Here is a 19,959-nt window from a genome sequence, read left to right as displayed (position 1 = left end):
GTTAAAAGCGTGCGTGGTATTTAAGGGAAACAACCTATTTTTCTGGATATGGGATGGTAAAGCGAAAAAAGGTTGAAAAGCATTTGACTTCAAAACTACAGCAGTTGCTTTTCCCAGATTAAAACTTTTTTTCTGAGAAGTAAACGTGATGCAATACATTGGTTAAACACGCCCCTATCCCACTTTTTTAAACTTGATGTTTGCATATACTAGAAAGAACATAATAGAACATAAATAAACAGAAGATCCCTACCCATAGTTACATTTCTTTATGGTTTGCAGGCAACAAAGATTATATAATTAGATTAAATTAAAAAAAGCAATTATACCATTTTATCTTTGCTCAACAGCTTTAATCCAGTTAATTTACATACATGTTGTAAGCGGAGCTCAAAGAAGTTTTTGTGGTGTTTATTTCACATTTAACAATTGTTGCTGATGACCACCTAGCAACATTTTCCACTGAGCAGACTTTTTTGAAGTTAGCTACCTTAGATAACATAGCTCCTATGAAGAGGAAACTTTTATTGGTTGACACATTTTTTATACTGTGCAGAAAGCTTTAGCATCCACATTGCACAACCTGCAAGTCATCATGTCACAAAGCTTATAAAGAATTTTCCATTTTCTCATATAAACAATAACTAAACAGGGTTCCCTTTTTGACATGTTTAAAGTCTTTGTTTGGGTTTCCACTTGGTTTAACAACAAATACAATCACTGAAAATCACTTATGTTCAGTATATTACTTAAAAGCTCCCTTAAAGGTAGGCACTTAACGGCAGGCATGAGTAAAGTACAGCTGCAGGTGAGTACAGGGTGCAATTGTGGATAGCTTACTGTGTATCCAGCTATCTGTGTCTGTGATCTGTGGTGCAGCTCTGTCAGCCCCACAGGACCACAGCCACAGACTGAGGTAAGTCCATTAAAAAAGATGCACACAATCCTTGCTACTACACACTAAAACACTGATGTTTGTGTGGTTTCCCGCAAAAAACTTTCAGCAGCTTGTCCTTTAACACACACCAAAGCATGTCAACAGCTTTGACACGAGCATGCAGAGACCCAACTCACTGGACATACAAACACACACTCCTCTTATCATTCTCACTGGGACTGTGGGTGCTGTGTTCAACCGGATATCAGTGCAAGTCTCGATGTGTGTTTCTTTTTTCTTCTTTTTTTTCCAAGCAGCCATTTCTGCTCGACCTTACCATCTGTTTTCCATGCTGCGGGCACTCTCTTTGGCTGCAGGCATTCTTACATGGTGGCAACTAATTACCAATTTAAAAAAAAAGGGAAATGGTCTATTTTGTGATAGTAAAGTCACTTAATGAGTGAGTATAAATGTTATAATACAGATGGCATAACTTTCTCTCTTTGCATACATGTTGGAATCATATGTGTTCCTCATTAAAAATGTTCAAAAATAACTTTCCAAGCCTTTTTATAAAAGGAAACAATCTGTATATTCTAATTGTTATCAGATTTTTTTGGTTTTGTTGTTTGGTGTATTACATCATTTGTAAATAGTTTTGGTATCTCTGAGGGTGGCAGCTGTTCATCCATTTTACAAGGTGCAAGAGGGAGTGATTTCGCTGTTTGGTTTAGTGTGTACTTATGTCTTTATGACCTCTCCACATGCCAATTGTCCTATTAACACAGATTATCATGTGCCAAAGTCAGAAACAAACAGAACATTATTTAAATGTTAAGCAGCCTGCTGAGTGACAGATTCTTTTTAATATGAAAGGCTGTTTCTAATCTATTTTCAACATTCCTTAAGAGCCGGGCAAGGAAATATATAATTTATTTTTTGTGCTTGTCTGGGTTTGTGAGGCAGTGGCAGCAGCTGAGATAAAGTAGCCTCAGCGATTTGGCTTCTTTGTAGGGGGGTGTGTGAGTTCTTGGGCTTAAATTATGTAAACATCAGCAGAAGTCTAGCAAAGCTGTCCGTTTCTACCCAGCCTGTGCTCAAGGTGTCATTAACTGAACATCGAATGATATGCCTCAGTGTGGTTTGGAAAATGCATCTATTGGCAGGCAAACTGAGTCAACTCTTCTTTACCAAGACCCACCAGTACACACATGAACTGAACCATCTGCTGATGCTTCTCTCACTTATGAAGATACCTTGAAATATTTGGAGGGCAAAAAACTTTCTGCATAAACAAATTCCAAGGGATTTTACAGAGAACTGTGGCCATAAATCAGAGATAAAATCAGAACATAGACATTTAACTTATTTAAAAAGAAAAAAAAAATCACAGAACAAAGGTAAACAGTAAAAATATAACTATTGTATACAGAACAAGCTGAATTTAATTACAAACAACCTCAACATTACTGATGTTACTCTCCAGAGCAGAGATATCTAGTAGATCCGACTGGGTATCTAAGTCTCCTGAGAATAACAACACCTGACAAAATGTGAAGGAATTTCTAAACATGTAAACACACACACATAAATACCTACACGTTAGAACAGGCCTGTGAACAAGGGCATTTCAATGTGCCCACAACACAGATACGCTTACACACATGCACACACACTCAAAGACTGAAGCATCCCAGAACTCCCATCTGTTGGAACCAGGAGTCCAGGTTGGTCTTAATGAGAAATAATGAGCCTTCACTAAACAACAACAGGCTGGAAGGATTTCATCTTCAATTCAGAATTTAATAGAATAACAAGGAATGTAGTTCAGTCTTCAAGTAACAAAACTCATTTGTTTTGAATGAAGTTACACTGGAGATTTAATTTATCTTTTTTTCCCCTCAGGGTATGAATCCAATTTCAAGACAGCTGAGTATTTGCACATCTTTTTCCAACTTAACAGATAAAAGAAGCAATATATATGGTAGTATGGCATTATGCTTCTCACTACAAGATCTAAAAAAATGGTAAAAAGAAATTATTTACGTACAGTTTATGTAGACAAAGCGAAAGGTTATTTTTCACACAAAAACTCTGTAATGAGGACAAACATGGACTGAAAAGAACTCAAAAGGGAAAGAAACTCTTTCCTCTATGTTTGACGGTTTTCTCTAATAAATCAGAGCAAGACTGGAGCTGCTCGGCCTCTAACAGCTGGCATAGCTGTCAGCATCATCACTAACAGCACAGTGTTTGTGTGGGTGTGGTTGTACACAGAGCGCCGGGCATCAAGTTAGGGAATCCAACTGTCCTTGCACGATTTCAAGCTGAAAGAAAGAAAACAAGATTTTGAGTGGAAAAAAAAGAACAATAAATAAAAAAATGGAATAAAACCCTCACACACACACACAAAAGAGGGAAGAAATCCAGACAGAAAACAGAGGCTAAATGTATCAAGGTATAAAGTAGACAGGTAGGCAGACGGATGTTGTCAGGCCAGGGTCTGCCAATCAGGAAGAAATGCACCATGCATCCTACACACTGAGAAGTGACACACAAACAAAAACATGCACACACACACACAAAACTAAACAGGCAAACCTTGTTGTAGAACTCAAGAAGCTCCTGGTGGTTAAACTCAGCAAAGACGTTTTCCTGATCCTGCAGAGACAAAGATAAGATTGAGAAGAAAAATAAAAAACAACCCATAGATATGAAAAGTAAGTTTCCAAGTATCCAAACAAGAGAGCAGACCAGAAAAGCAGCAGTAAGAGCACATGCGAAAGAGAGTCATGGCTGAGACTGGCTGAGCTGGCTTCTTGTGCTTTCTTTTAAAAACCTTCATTAATTATTTCTATTCTCTGGACAATATGTTGCATCTCTAAGTTTTATCCATCAGAGTGCTTAAAAATAAACTTGAAGTCACTGTCCAGCCACTCCTGGAGAGAAAATCACCTTCTCCATTCTGTTGTGTAGAAGGGGTTTCATCATTTGTCACTTTTGTATAAACATTTCAGAATATTTTAAAGCTTCAACTAGAAGTGGTGCAAAGACAATGTATCAAATGCTGAAACAAAAAAAAAATTGTACATATAATGCAACGATGGTTAGTCTCTTTAACTTGGAACATAAGGCTTTTACAGTTTCCCATGGACAATTTCAAATTCTGAACGGTGAAATCAGAGGACAATTTTACATATTACTCCAGTCTCATCATCTTTAATAGGCTCATTTCCCAGAGAAGGCAGCATTACAGGTTCTTGTTTATGTGTGTTTAGTTTTTCTTTGTATGTTACAGTTTTAATTTATGTTTGAGGATGCAATGGATGTTTCACTGAAAAGAGTTTTCTGGGAGGCATACCACATGTAGTCAATGCAGTGCTGTCTAAAATCTGAAGATCATGGCCTTTTCATAGCTTTCAGCCCAGATTTGTCATGACTCTTTTCAGAAATCATATTATTTACAGTAGATAACACAATCTGCACACTGAACTGAGAAATGTTACTCCCATTGTTGACCTCTCAGTCACACAGTACTGATTTCTTGATTTAAAACAGGGTTTTACCAAATATGTACTAAAATGTAACATTGGGTTAAATATTACAGTGGGGATGCACAACTATGGCAAAAATCACAATCATGATTATTTTATGATAATAAAATTCCACTTAATCAATTTTTATTTGTTTGTTTAGCACTTAAACTTTTAAACATAAACAAGAAATAAATTAAAACAAAAAAATAAATAAAAAAAATACCTAATTTAGTACAAATAAAATCAAGGTTCACTGCATTTACAACACTGAAAAGCAGAGCAGCATGGCATGATGGGCATTAAGCATTTATTAATTACACAGGTTTTATAATTAAAAGAAATCATAATCACAGTAAAAATTCAAATTTGTTTAAACGCACAGCTCTGTAATAATAGAGTATTTATTTCTTCAAACCAATATTCTACATAAATATGATGAAAAAAAAAACAGTGAAGAAAGATTTAAGATTTAAGAACTAAGAGAAAAACCTGATCAATGTAAAAAAATAAACTGACATGTTTTTAGACTTAAGCAAGTATTTCCATTTTTTCTTCCTTGAAATAAGTTTTCTTCTTCCAGACTTCAATCAAGGAGAAGACGGATGAGGCTGGAAGCTAAATGTGTGATATCGGACTGTTGGCGGTACGGAAGTTAAAAACTTGAAATCGGTAGGTGAGATGTGAATAATAGTGACTTTGGTTTATTTACACGACACATTAGATAATCTGTGTTGTTGGTAATAAAGCAGATGGAGTTTTTTTTCTTGAAAAGGCCTCTATTTGTAATACTAAATCATTATTATGTGCTTACTCTTGGATTCACCTCGCCTCCTTTTTTCTCTCTTTTGTTCTATAGGAAGCGAAGGATAGCTATCACTGGACCACTATTATCTTCATCATCATCACCCCTTCAGAAACAAAGACTGAACAATAATCCACCCCAAAGAGCAGGTGCTATACTGAAACACTTTATCAGCACTCATCATTGAGAAAAATAGCTGTAATATATAAAATGGTTTCTCTGTGGCACAGAATGAGAAGGGCAGCCTCATAGCAAAGAGCACTCAGAGCTGTTACACTAAATGCAGATAATAGCTCTGAACTCCTTGTACCAGAAAGACGTGCAAAAGAGGCAAAGGAGAACATAAGACAGACACGAAAAATACAAACAAATAAAATGAAGAAATCTGCTCTGAGATGGTAAAACCACAAGTGGCTGGTGGATGGTACACTCATGAACAGCTCTCCTCCCTGCGGTTTGGTGCTCAGAGATTAAAGGGGGCTTCGGGGGCTTTGAGCTAACTAGTTGGCTGGTTGGGTGGGTGGAGGAAGGCTATGTGTCACAGCAAATTAATGACAGAGATGTTAATTAGAAGCAACGTGGAAAGATCATAAAATAGAGCACAGAGAGCTGTTATCTCTTGTCAAAGTGCTCACTCCATGGTACGGAGAAAATGTAGGACAGCCTTGAATTTAGCTACAGCTGAGAGATCGCTGTAAAAAAAAACTGCAAAAAAACATCCCAACAGGTAATAAAGCAACATATTAAAGGGTTGTAACTGAGTATGGTGTAATGCAAATAAGATACATATCAAAGTAACTTTTCAAGGTGATGAATGATTCCTCAGAGGAAGCAAGGTTCCTGGCAAGGTTGCTTCCAGCAGTACTAATATCAGTTCACATCTATCTTCTTTTATTGATCTCCACAGTGGCAAACAAGAAGAAAGCAGAGCTGCATAATATTTTACTTTTCTTAAAGACATTTAGTGTGTTCGGGTCACAATAACGCCATAAAAAAAAAGAAAAAACAGAAATATACAGTCGGATAACTGACTCGTCTCTATTATTGTTTGACAGAGGTGAGGCAGGGCGCGGCAGAGGTGCAATTTGTTTGTGAAACGCGTCAATCAAAACTGAGCGACAAGAAAGTGAAGACACCAAACTAGACTGTACACACTTCTGCTGTCTGTTATGCAGGAGCTGGGGATGAAAGGAAGTTCATGTATGTGTTGATGTGAATGTGAGACTGACAGGATTTTTGGGGCACTCTGCAGTTTGTCTTGAGATGTATGCAGAAGAGTGTGGATTAGCGTATGTATGTATGCATGTGTGTTTGGCCCATCACATTGTTCCTCAGGGTTTAGATTTTACCAGGCAGTAACCCAACAAAGCTCTGACAGATCTAGGCTAACACTAATGGGGATAGGACACATCATCCTCATCATCATAGCCCCATACAACCAACACACACACACACGCACATCTACACACATCCTTGTACATTTCTAATCTGCCAAACTACTGCGTGACAAGATATGGAAAACAGGATTTAACCCATAAATATAAACATTATCCCACGTATGTGATCCAGCATATAAGATATGATAACCTTAACAGGAATAATAAGAATGAACCAATTAAGTCATAGAAGTCAAGTAAAGCTCACTTGTTACACCTCTAATATGAGACACTAAATATTCTGTTGCATCTTTCAGTAAATGTTTAATGGATTTTGACAATAAAGTTATTCCCTAGAAGAGACAGCAAAGTCAGGGAAGGATAAAGCCACTCTTTAGGGATTATAGCATAACTCAACATGAGAACACCAGCAAGTTACACTCTGAAATCTGGAAGCAACACAAGGCACCTCACATCACATCACATCACAAAAGTTTTATATATAATCGCTATCATTCTGTATGCACTAATATTGCGTTTTTATTTGACATGCTGGCATTAAATGGAACTATCAATAACTGTAAAGACTGCTTTGACTTTGGTCCAGAATGAAAGCGTTTTGGTTGCATGACGTTTTAGAGACATTTGTGAGAAGTTTCAGAAGTTTAAGCCAAGTATTTTTCAGGGGGGGGGGCTGGCTGACTGATTTTTCCTTGTACCAATGTAAGAGAGACAATTATGTTGTTTTACAAAAATGTTTAAGCAAAGTTTTAATGGATTGCCATGAATTCTTAACAAAAATCTAATGCACCCAGAAGATAAGTAATCTAGAGCAATAAGTACATCAAACTTTACTTTTGCACAGTAAAATATCTCAAAAACTTTAGTCCTTATCTGAAATGTCTGAAAAAATTTCTAAACAATTCAATGGAGTCCACTAAACAATAAGTTGGACTGGAAACACTTGTCAAAGCAGTTTTTTTCCTCTTTTATTGACTCAAGAAACTGAGTTTCTTTCTTCGGACTCATTAAAGCACAGAAAGCCATGGTGGAAAGCAGAAGAGTAGAAGAGGGAGTTAAAGATGACAAGGATGTGAGGCTGACAAAAACAAAGAGGGAAGTGGAGAAATGAGTAGCACAGTGAAAGAGGATTTAGCAAAGACATTCAATGACAGAGCAAAAACTGTAAAAAGTAAAAGACTGAAAAAAAAAGCATGGATTACAATGCAACAAACAACTGGAAGCATCTCAAACATCAAACTAAAGATAATTTGGTGACAGAAAGAACGTCATATTCACATATTTAACGCCAAACCCAAGAGAACAACAAAGCTGTCTATGAATTGACAGAAAAGAGGACAACACTTCAGCGTCAGTGTGAAGCTGTGTGCCTGGTGAAGCATTCCTAAAACTTGCATGAAAAGTCAATACCAGACAGCTGCAAAGTGAAGCAAATCAGGCTTAAAAGTTGACAAGTGCCAATCAGTCATTTGCAGTACAGTGAAATGTTTCAAAATGTGAAGAAAGGTGGTAAAGTGCTGACTTGAACTGTAGCCAAACATACAGCACTGTGCATAGCAGCAGAATTAAAACAACATTATCATTGATGGATGGATGGATGGATGGATGGATGGATGGATGGATGGATGGATGGATGGATGGATGGATGGATGGACGGACGGATGGATGGTTTGTACACTTAATTTTCAGCAGTGTTATATAGTAAATAATCTGAATGACCAATAAAAAATGTTTAGAGAGACGTTCCAGTGATGTATCAATGTTGTACCATAAGGTTTTCTTGTACCTGAATTTATGGGGCTTGCTATATTAAACTTCTTCAGAGGAGATTGAATATTTTTGCCCAGTGCCCCTTGTATTAGCCCCCATGCTTACAGCAGCTTATTTTTTTTATAAAGAAGGCAGCATTTTTTTAATGCAGAGTAGTCATTCTGAACATGGCCTAACCCTAGGGCCTGAAACAGATTCATGCTTGTATGACTTTCTCATGAAATTCTTATCCTGCTGACAAAGTCTGCTATGTTTGTTGGAGCGCCCGGCCGTGTCAAAAACATTACAGGTAGGGGAGAAAACCAGGTCCCTGTGGTTGTGGTTTTAAGTGTGTTTCCTCCAGGCTACAATGGTCCTCATGATGAAACCTCTTAACCTACAAATTGACACTTTTCCCACAAAATTATGTTATACTTACACACTTAGTCATGATTTAAAATTTGCAAAAAAGAAAAACACATCCAGCCGGTAAGTAGGCAAAGTTTAATGTGTGCTTGTTTGCTGGATCCAATGCTGCTTTCAAAATGCCTAAAAGTTTCAACACATGCACTGAATGAGCAAATTATTTGTTTTTAATATGACCAGTGGCACCCCCTAAATATGTTGAATCAGGTGTTAATGAGTTAAAATGATATTTATGTTAGTTCAGTTAGCACTTTCTCATAATGGAGTTCTTCTTCTTTGAATAGCAACAAAAGAAAGGCGTACCATATTTTCAACAGCTGGCGACTTGTGCAGAGAAAGACTTAAGTACATTAAAAGAGTCCTGTAACTTTAAAGCATTATATTGATAGACTGTGAGCTTTTGACAGTTTGTCCAACTGGACTCGTTGCCTGGTTGTCAACTTTTACTTGGCAGAGAGATCTCCACACTCAGAGAGGAAGAGACAGCCAGAGAGGTGTAACACACACATGGGAATGAGGCTGTTGGATTTTGACTACTCTTTATCCTCATTCTCTCAACACAAAAACACACAAACACACTCAAAACAAACAAGCCGGTCATTTTCGTTTTATTTACTGTAATTTATTCACAAACATTCTTTTTTCTAAGCTTCACCACACATCCGCACAGTCATAAATCATATTGTTTGGTATTGCTTTCTTACGTTGCCAAGGTAACACACATCAACAAAAAACTGATGAGAGATAACTTGTCTGCATGCTTGACTACGTTCCTGTCTCTCTGCAGTCGGTCAGCTTGCAGTGACTACTTTGTGCACTTCTGCCTGTCAGTCAGCGTATAATACACAACTGTCTCCTAACCAGTCTCAGCATGTCCCCTTCTCTGTCTTTATGCCAGCCTGCATTCACAAACTCTCCTGGCTGTTTTAGCTGCATTCTGTCATCTTGCTGAGGGACGATCACCGGGAGTCACTGAAGGGGGGGCATGCTTGTCTCTGGCTATGCAACCGTGAAGGACGATGAGTAGCATTTTCCAGAAAATGGTAAGGTATATGAAATGAATTGTCACGTCAGTGTCAGTGACATTCTTTCTTTTCTAATATAGGAAGCAAAAATAGAGAAGAAACTTTTTCTACAATACAAGTTTTGTTTGCAATTTTTAATAACAAACATTAAAGAACTGTATAGCTTCAGTTTGTTTTCAACAAAAACAAATATTGAGATATAACTGAAATGTGAGCCCCATTTGGCTCATGATTCACGTGCTTGAGGATGCATGTGTTATGCACACATCTGTCCAGGTGCATAGCTGTCAGTCACTAAAACAAAAACAAATGCAGCTGTGCTGTCACAGCACCATTTCTAAATGTCTCAATAAAGATTTCTGTTGTTGCTACAGGTGTGCTGCCTCATCTTATGTTGTCTGTCTGCCCATTTGTCTACACTTTATTGGTAATACTGAGACTGGCCTAATTTAGGAAACCAGAGACAGATCAAAGGCTGAGCTGAGGGGAAAAACAGAAAAAAAGAAAATTTGGCTAAGGCATTATGCTGTTGAAATGCAGGTAACGAAACAACATTTGATAAATTATAAATCAATTTTTTCTTCTGACAACATTTGGTAAAGAAGAAGGAGGTAGCATAATAAGCAATTACAATATTCTGACTACTGACCCCCAAAATTTTAAAAAATGTCACAACCTATTAGAACCAGCATTTATCAAACTCAGGCGTGCTGCAGGGTATTCACTTAGCCAGTTAGCAGACGAGCTATTATCGTTGTACAAACGCAGAACTCGGAATTAGTATGTGGATTAGATTTTGTCAGTGCAAACTGTGATTTATTTGCCAGCAAGTGGTCACTCATAAACGTAATAAAACCTCTCCTGAATTAGTAAAGCCTTGTAGTGCTCCAAAAGCTTCTGCAAAACTGTCATGTTTCCTTATAATACACAAGCTCAGGGATGTTCAGCTGACTACTGACAGGATGGGTCTGTACAGCCATGTTGCAGGATCTGTGAGGTATCAGTGAAATGAGAAATTAGTGCAAGGTGTTAGGAAAGGTTAATTGAAAACTAGCATAGATTCCAGCCAATCAACTCAGCCAAGTTAGCAGTGCAACATTTTGGGTGCTAGTCACTGTTAGCAGGTAGAGATGTGGGTAGTCGCATCGCCTATCCATCAATCTTTTTTCACAGGAGGAAAAAGTTGTAAAATTAAATGGAAAAACTGAAATCACTGCCTTTTCTCCTTTGTAATGTCAGCTTAATTTAACCTGAAAATAGAGTTGGCTGATGGAGATCAGGATCCTAATTTAAAAAACTGCATAGCAAAGCAGACTACAGGTAGAGTATGTAGGGAAAAAAGGAAATGCACAAAAAACACAAAAAGCACAAAAACTTCCATACTTCCCACACCTGTTTTAATTTATAAATCAGGATCAGCTCTAAAGTTGCCGCACATGAGGGAGCGCCTTGTAACGCTATTATGGTGTTTATAAAAGGTCAGACGAACACCTATAATAAATATTCATTGATATCATTTCGATAATGACTCATGAGGCAAACAGAGGGAAGATTTTTTCAAAATGTGAGACTGAGATCCTGATGGACCATGTTGAAAAACGGATAAGGTTATATTTGGTGGGGAAGGAATGGTCATTACCAGTGTCTGAAAGGCAGAGGAACTGCAACAGGTGGCAGATGATGTTGACGCTGTGTCAGAGGGCAAAACATGCCAAAGGTACCGCATGCCGGTAATTTAGTCCTTTATTTTAATTTATAAAATAAATATGTAGAGATACAACTGAGATTGGTACCAATTTATTTAGTGTTAAATAATATTTCTTTATAGTTCCTGGGTATTCCATCTGGGTCGGCGGTGCCGCAGCTGTGGTTGGAGAGAGAGAGGCCAGAGACTCCACACAGCACTGCAGCAGCCGTGTCCTCAGAGGAAGTCCTGCAGGTGCAGAGGGACACAACACTATTAACGAGGTGGCCAAGGAGTTGTGGGAAATAGAGACTATCTGGACAGAAAGTGGGGACACTAAAAAAAAGGGGAATGTTCATTCCTTCAAAGGGGGGCATGGTAAAAAAAAAAAAGGTTTAAGAACCACTGGATTAGGAAACCAGACATTGCTGCAAATTTCATTGTTTTGCTTGCCTGTTTTCCCTCAGTGTAGGAAAGTTAATGTAAGATTGTGACAAATCAATGATGCCGTCTAACATGTCTTGCATAATACAGATGAAGGTTGGCTGTGATATCCCCGACCTGTCAGCCACTTCCCTCTGGAAGGTGCCAGTTGTCAGAAAACCCAGTGTTGTCAGCACTTGCACAGGGACTAGCACAGCATGGTTCCTCCTGTTGCGTCTCCGTAACGCTGGAGGTACAAGAGCACAGCACATGGCAGGCAGAACCAGTTCATTAACCATTCAACAAATCTTGCTGGACTCAGAAAATCTGCTCACTCCGAAGTCTCGTGCCATAAAGTCCACCAGTCCCAGATATGCCATTGTGTGTCTTTGCGCACTGGAGTGGTGTCTTATATTGTATATATTTTTATATATTTATTGAGCTTCAGGTGTTTGGCATGGCACTGTGCTGAACTGTATAATAGGAAATTAACTAGCTACATCAACATCAGTACAGTATGTAATGCCAGCATTCCATTCGATATGAGATGTTAAGCTATGTTTTCTTTTATTTAAAGAAAAAGTACACTATACTGTGCTCATCCAACATGCAAACAGCACATAAAACACGCTTTATTAACTTTTCACAAAACTGTAATGTTCCAGTGTGCAACAACAAACAGAAATGAACAGTTCAAAAAGGGACCACATTTAATATTCCCAAGATCTATTGAGACCAGAAACATTCAGAAAAAAAACCTGGCAGACACATATGCAGTATGCATAGATGGTAGAACGGGGTGGGGGGCATGAGCAAGTATTCACACTCACACAATTACACTACATTCAATGAACAATGACAGACATGGAACCTCAAAATGCCAGCCATTCAGTAAAACCCCCTGACTGCAACAAACACAAGCTGCCAAAGCCAAACACTAGAAACTGTCAATCACTTCTGGTATTTATGAGAGAAATGAGCACAAACCAACAAATGAACACAAATGCAGGCCCACACAAAAACACAAAAGAAAGACAGAGAAGAAATTATTTTCACAACTGCTGTCATTATGACCTAGAAGATGACATGAGAAAAAATCTGCTAAAGAGCCAACATGTCATTTAAACTTGTCGGTTTTAATGATATGGAAAAACCAGCTGCCAGTGAGTGGCCCAGAATATTCTATTTGCTGGAAAACTCCATTGTTTTATAACTTTTTTTTCAACTGTTAACTTTTATTCAGTCTAGCTTCGGTCTTTTCTTTGCAAGACCATAAATGGTTAAAGAAAATAAATGGTTTAGTTCTTATTATTTGGTCCTAGTTTGCTTTCACACTGCACTTAGTCAAACAAACTGAACCTTTTGAATAATGTATTGCCTTTTCTTGCCTGAGGTGGCACTGCATCAAGAATTATTGAAGGAGAAGAGAAGACAAATGAACAAAACAACTTATCTCTTATGCTTATCTCTTGGTTAATGCAGGGCAACTTCCGTTTCCGCCATACAAGTTGCACTTTTTGTACATATGTGAACCGTATCCAATCTTTTTACGACAAATCTGATTTCTTTTTAAAAATCTGACCCAGGCCACTTTGACGTGTGGCACTAAATCACATATCTGATATCTTTTGAAGCAACCTCAGTCTGAACGTTCATGTCCCACTTCTTTCGGCTTTCATGTCATTGAAGTCAGACAGAAATTACGATTCTACGTCAGGAGTGCTGCATGTGACATGAAGTCTTCCTTCAGGGCCATAGACCGTTCATACTTCAGTCTAATGGTGGTCAAATTAAATTATAATGTGATCAACAATTTGATTTCAGCAAAAAAAAAAAAAAAAGTAACTGAGCATCAAGACCGGCAATGTGAATGCTGTCTTTGATTTGTCTCAGAGTTTAACTGCACATTAAACTCTTTCAACTCATTAAACAAACAAACTAAAGTCCAATTGAGAATTGTTATTTTACTCTAGTCACTGCAATCCCTGCAACTTTGTTTATTACTGTTTTATGGTTCTTAAATATTAAAACAAAAATTGATTAACTGTTCATTCTCAGTGGATATGAGTTTTTATTTTTCAGTACATATAAGGATGAAGCTCTTTTGAGCCAGTGAGCTTCTTGCTGTTTTTCACTAACTTCAGCTTTGAGATGATCTTCTAACTTGCAATTTGAGTTACTGAATGATTAAAGAGTTTTAACCTACTACTTGGGATATAATACAAGTACATGCAATTTATAATCTATAAATATTTATTTACACAAGCTGCCTTATTCAGTTTTACCTGACAAACCTCTGTTGTCCCTCTAACCTACACTTTTGTACATTTTACATAGGATTAGTCTGTCTACCTTGTGTGTGTTAAAACTTCTTCCCCTTCCTCATGACTTATTTTGTAGTCATCATCACTGTCAGCAGTGGATGGGGCAATTTGCTATTAAAAAGCTGAAAAAGAAATTGATAAGTTGGCTATTTTAATATGTTTTTCCATTTTTCTTTCTTTAAATGACATTTGAATATCATACTCTGTTTAGAGATTTGGTATTTTTCTTGGCAATATGAAAACAATATGACATCCCATAGTAATTACCAGACTCCTAATTTCTTTCTTTACCTGCCAGCTCTCTGCTCATTTGTCATCTTAAAAAAACATGTTAATTTCACACAGCGGGCAGCATCACCCCTCAGCAGCTATTTTTTTTAATTCATGAGCTTTTCAGCCCCTAATTGAATCTTTATCATTTTTTTCTTTTTCTTTCGAAAAAAGCTTTTCGCCCTACAGCAAGAACGTGAATTATAGAAATTTTGAAGCTAGACTCTGATATTTTGTAATCCAGTCAGTTTGAGTGTTAGTGTGGCGAGTAGCCCTTATGTTTTTCTTTTTTCTTGTTTTGTTTTTTTTTCCTGACCACAACACCAGCTTAACTGTATGAAGCCAACTGGGAACGCTCCCAAAAACCCCTGACTGTCTACTCCAGGTATGTCACATGGAGTAGCTAATGGTGTAGAAGAGTTGATTCCATGCTTCATGCCAGGGGAGACAGTGGGAACTTAGACAACAATAAAGAAAAACAAGGTGGACTAAACAACAAACTAGGATCTGAGCCTTGTTGTGTGAGGAGACAGGAGCTGAGAGGAGGCTGAAGCAAATTCTGGTTCTGAAAGAATGAATACTTGAAAACACTGCATGAAATACATGTGTGGACAGACACATACACAACATAAACTGTCTCCCTACAGACACAAACAAAAGACTACACACATAGTACACAGTTATAAGTAACGACTAGTTTACTCTAAAGGCCCATTTGATGGATGAACACGTTTGAATGTTACCTATAATTGTTTACATGCGGAATTTGGTCTGTTTGGTCGGAACAATACCACAGAAAACGGTGGGGGCAAGGTTGAGCAGTATAGCTGACATGCAACCAGCAGAAGGCAGTTCAGACAGCAGAACAGAACTCTGAGCTCAGTACTGCCCACTAGTGGCTGAATTGACTGAACAACTATGACAACATAAAAGATGCATGGAAGGATGAGGGAGGCAATGTAGGGCAATGTTTGAAATTGACATACCTATTTACGTATGTGAGGGAGCATAAATGGGCCTTAAGACACATAAATCACTAACACACCATCATCACTGCTTGTGTGTGACCTCCCTCCCATCCTACATACTCTGTTGTTTCACAATTGCTGCCCTCAAGCTGCAAAATTATGAGGTGAAGTCCTCATCTATCTTCTTCCCTGCTGTGGTATACTTTTGCTCTCTCGCTCTCTCTCTCTGTGCCCATCTCTCCCAGAACAGAACCACTGCTTTTTCTTGATGAGTCTCTTTTCTTTAGCTCTTTAACTTAACTGCTGTTCCCCAGTCCTCTCGCATCAACTGATGCATTGCTGTAAGCAGCCCATCGGTGAGCTGTCCATCCCTATCCCGGCTGCGAACTGACATTTATTAAGAGTCAGCGTTGCTTGCAGCCTCTCCTCCTCTCTCCGCATCCCCTCATGAATACAGAGAACCAATTAGAAGAAGAAGAACACGGCACATGTCTACATGCTCAGAGAGGCTAAGCCACAAATACAAACAATCTTCAAAAATCAAGAAGGCAGACAGGTGGAGGGATTCAAAGAAAGGGAGGATTGTAAATTTTACCAATATTTGAGCTACTGAAAAGGAAAAGAAATTGGGACACTACTTTCAGTGCTAAGTGGGAGATGTAACAAAGATAGGAGACAATAAGAAGGTTTGTGACTAAAAGAATTGCTAAATAAACACAGCACATTTATTCAAGACATTAAACACATTGGGACGCTGCACATGGCCAAATTATGCAGCAAACCCTCATTCAGTGATGGTGAAGCTTGACATTTACTATGAACAGCAGGAGGCTGCCCCTGTGGATAAACAAATAACATCCTCAGTGGTGGACTGAAAAGGATGACAGATATTTTGCCTATTGGTTTTGCCTCACATGAATGAGGTCACTTATGTCCTGTCTGTTCAACTTGAGCGTGAGCGCCTGTTCATTATTTGCTTGTGTACGTGTATGGTCCATCCAAACTAGAATCCACCACATCCTGTGTTGTGGCTGGACACAATGGGACATAACTAGGCTTCAACCAGAGTCTGCTGCTCCCACATCCGTCTCTTGAATCTTCACATGCTATGCAGCAAAACAACACAATCATGAGTGACTTATTGATGATGACTAGGAGTTCCATGTGAGGCATCCATTCAAATATGAATCACTGGGAAGAGACTGGAAAACAGCAAGACACAGACAGGGAAACAAAAGCCCATGTCAGGTATGAAATCTGGAGGAAACAATGCTCCATCTGTCTAAGTAATTAACTCTTGCCTGTCATACACAGGCCTCCAAATCTTGGAAATGTTCCACGTTGACTTAAAAGTAAACTGTTTGTGTGGCATCTGGCACAAAAATAAAAAAAGGGAAGGTTGCTGAATGCACAAAGTGAAAGACTGTTTACAAAAAGATGGCAATTGTCAGTCATAATCGCAGCCATAATCGCAAAGGAATTCTCCAGTGTTGACATGAGCTCTTAAGTAATTTAAGAAGTGGCATGCTTTCATGAGATATTCATTCATATCAGCTTCATATAATGTTGTTTAAACAGCAATTAAAATGTGTAAAGGTAGAAAATCTGGAAAATAGTTCATGCTTTTGCAGCCTATGAAATACATAGATCATGGCCATGTAAAAATCCAGTTAACACTTTTCTTATACTAGTGTTGCTTCTTGTAACAACTATTTGGTCACGGAAGTTTATTAAAATATAAATGCAGGTGTTAGCTTAAAGAAGTTAGATGTTCTCAGACCAAACATGTTGGAGTTTCTGAGAAAAACTGGAGTCTGGTGAGCTTCCAAGAACTACATTGCCTTAAGGGTTGCTTATGAATCACTGACAGCAGTGCCACTCTGAGGTAGTACTTGAAAAGACTACTTTCTTGCACCTGCAACTCAAATGAGGATCATTGTAACTTCATTTTTAGGATCTTTTTGAACTCGTACCTTGGAGTAGGTAATCTCCCAGGACAACTGGATGAAACTTTAGAGTGATTTGTTAGACCATTTAGTGCTCATGGACATCAGATGACATCAGTTAAATATCGACTGTGTCAACACTAACTCTTTGCTTTAATAAGACAAGGCAAAATAACACAAAGGGAAACAACACTGAAGTCCATATTTTATGGAGCCGTTACAAACAGAGGGAGGCAGCACATGATTCTGACTGCCCATCAAGTCACTTCACAATGCTTTTCACTCACTCGGTACTAAAATGTAAACCAGTACAGTAGAGATCAATGATGGCAAACACAAAGGCAAAAACAGGTTCCAATCAGACAACTGACATCAACCAAAAATACTTTTTCTATCAAATAATAATATATAAGCATGAAAAAAGAGGTGGCTACATTTAATGCAGCAACTATTGATATTAATTATAAGGTCTGTACATGTCAAAGTCAAAGGCATGTCAAAATGTCTGCTTATGACCACATTCTAAAGAGATTTATGAATCATAAAGCCTGATGAAGACGGGTACAAACAGACAAAGAGAGCCAACAGGCAACCACAGCACTGATCAGTCTGAGGGTAACCGTTGGGCCTCTGAAGGGGGTCATTTGTCGGGTTATTAGGTTCCCCAGTTAATGAAATAAAAGACTAATAAAGATTCTCTCTATGATGTCCAACACAGAGAGTGGCTGTTTGGTGTGGAGTGTCCTCTTTCTGCACCAGTTCCCAACCTACACACACAGGAAAACATGCACCCACACACACACACAAGCATCCTTTTTCTCATTGCGTCTGTTTCTTTCCTGTCCACACACACACACACTGCTGAAAGGTGGGCAAGGGTGGGATTTTCACACGCCTCACTCCCCGGAGCGTATTCAGTACAGTACAGAGCATGGCAGCAGGACATACATACAAAGACTGGGATTGTCTACACCCAGCGGGTCACTCAGTGAAGTAGAATGACAGAAACACACTGAAGCACGAATACAGATACATACACAGGCTCCCTGAAGGCATGCCTCAACACACACACACACACAAACACACACACACGCTCACAGAGCATTCAGTGGCATGTTAACTGTGAAGCAAAAGCCTACTGAGCTAAAGATTTGTCCTTATGGGACCCAAATGACAACAAATCCACAGATGGATAGTTACTTTATAGTTATCTACTGTGACTTCTTAGCTGAAACACAATGCTAATTACTAAGAGACTAAATAACTTCATAACAATCATAAAGTCAGAAGCTCACTCTTTTGTAAGCTAAATCAGAATTATTTGGTACTGGACTCATTTTAGCTTTTTGTTCCAAGCTTAAACTACAGAGCTACTGCCACTGGAAATATTACTCAGTACAAGCTTCATCCAATTTATACTGTATACTGTCTGACACAGATGTTTCACAGTGACATATTTTCATAGAAGGATGTTTAATAAACGATCCAAGTACATGAAAGACCAGGGCACAAAACAGAAATAATGCAGGACCCAAGTGCAGAACTACAAAAAGAGAGGCAGGAAGGCAAATCTAACTAAGAACCTAATTCTGAAACAAACAGAAAGTGCTGTTCAGGCAGAATGTTCTATTAACTACACTGGGGGGGAAATGCAAACAGAACTCAAGACTGAATGAGATGAATGTGACAAACTATAATAATTGTTGATGATGCAGAAGACATGCTTAAGGAACTAACAACAAATAAGAAGCAGGTGTGGTGATCAGCAAATAAAATCCAGGTGTAACATGGGAGCAGGAAATGAACATAATACAACACACCATAAGGTGGCTAAATTAACACAAGTATAAACCTGTAAACACAGGAGTTAGAGATCCTGTCTCACTGATTTTGGTCAGCTCAGCTGGCCTATGTGACACCACCTCATGAAAAAAAACACCTACAAAACCTTTTTTTAAAAATGATTGTTTAGACATATATTAGTGCCTAGGCAACAAATATAGCAAGACATACATAAAGCATTTAAAAAATCATTTAATTTCAGGTCTACTGATGACTACAATGCCATGAATTAGACTAAATCCTAAATTACAAGGGAAAAAATTATTACAACACGTTTTGACAGTAAATATGTCTATGCAGATCTGAGGGTCTCACCTTATTTGACAACTTGATTTGACCATGAAGTTGCTCTGAATAATAAATATGGCTTGAGTTTCTACCTCTCTTCTGAAACACTATACGGCTGGCTTATCCACTATAACAAACCCAGCTGTAATACTTCTCATTTATGAAGGCTGAAACACACCAACAGCTCCAGCTGTTGAGGCATTAAAACATTGATGGAAAAAACTCAACAAAGTTCATCAATGTTTAAAGACCAGAGCTGCCTCTGCATTTTAGGATTCTTACCAGGGAAGTCTTCCAGATGTTTGTGCAGGGACTTGGTTTTTCAGGACATTCCTGAATAGACTTCATATTTCTCTACGAGTCAAAGCTGTAGCTTGTGGGCACAAAAGTACAATGTAGATT

General features: G+C 38.2%; 1 protein-coding gene across 1 annotated transcript in view; it reads right to left on the bottom strand.

Annotated features, from left to right (window-relative positions):
* Positions 1–2,659: 2,659 nt before the first annotated feature.
* commd10 (COMM domain containing 10) overlaps positions 2,660–19,959 on the bottom strand; it is a 70,378-nt gene continuing 53,078 nt past the window's right edge. Inside the window, exons 6-7 of the mRNA XM_042000335.1 lie at positions 3,479–3,538; positions 2,660–3,204 (exon numbers count right to left, since the gene is read on the bottom strand). Coding sequence (XP_041856269.1) covers positions 3,166–3,204; positions 3,479–3,538 — 99 coding nt within the window. The 3' untranslated portion in view covers positions 2,660–3,165. The remainder of the gene's footprint in view (positions 3,205–3,478; positions 3,539–19,959) is intronic.

The sequence above is a fragment of the Melanotaenia boesemani genome, chromosome 11, assembly GCF_017639745.1.
Source record: "Melanotaenia boesemani isolate fMelBoe1 chromosome 11, fMelBoe1.pri, whole genome shotgun sequence".
Lineage (NCBI taxonomy): Eukaryota > Metazoa > Chordata > Actinopteri > Atheriniformes > Melanotaeniidae > Melanotaenia > Melanotaenia boesemani.
This window is presented reverse-complemented; position numbering and strand designations above follow the sequence as displayed.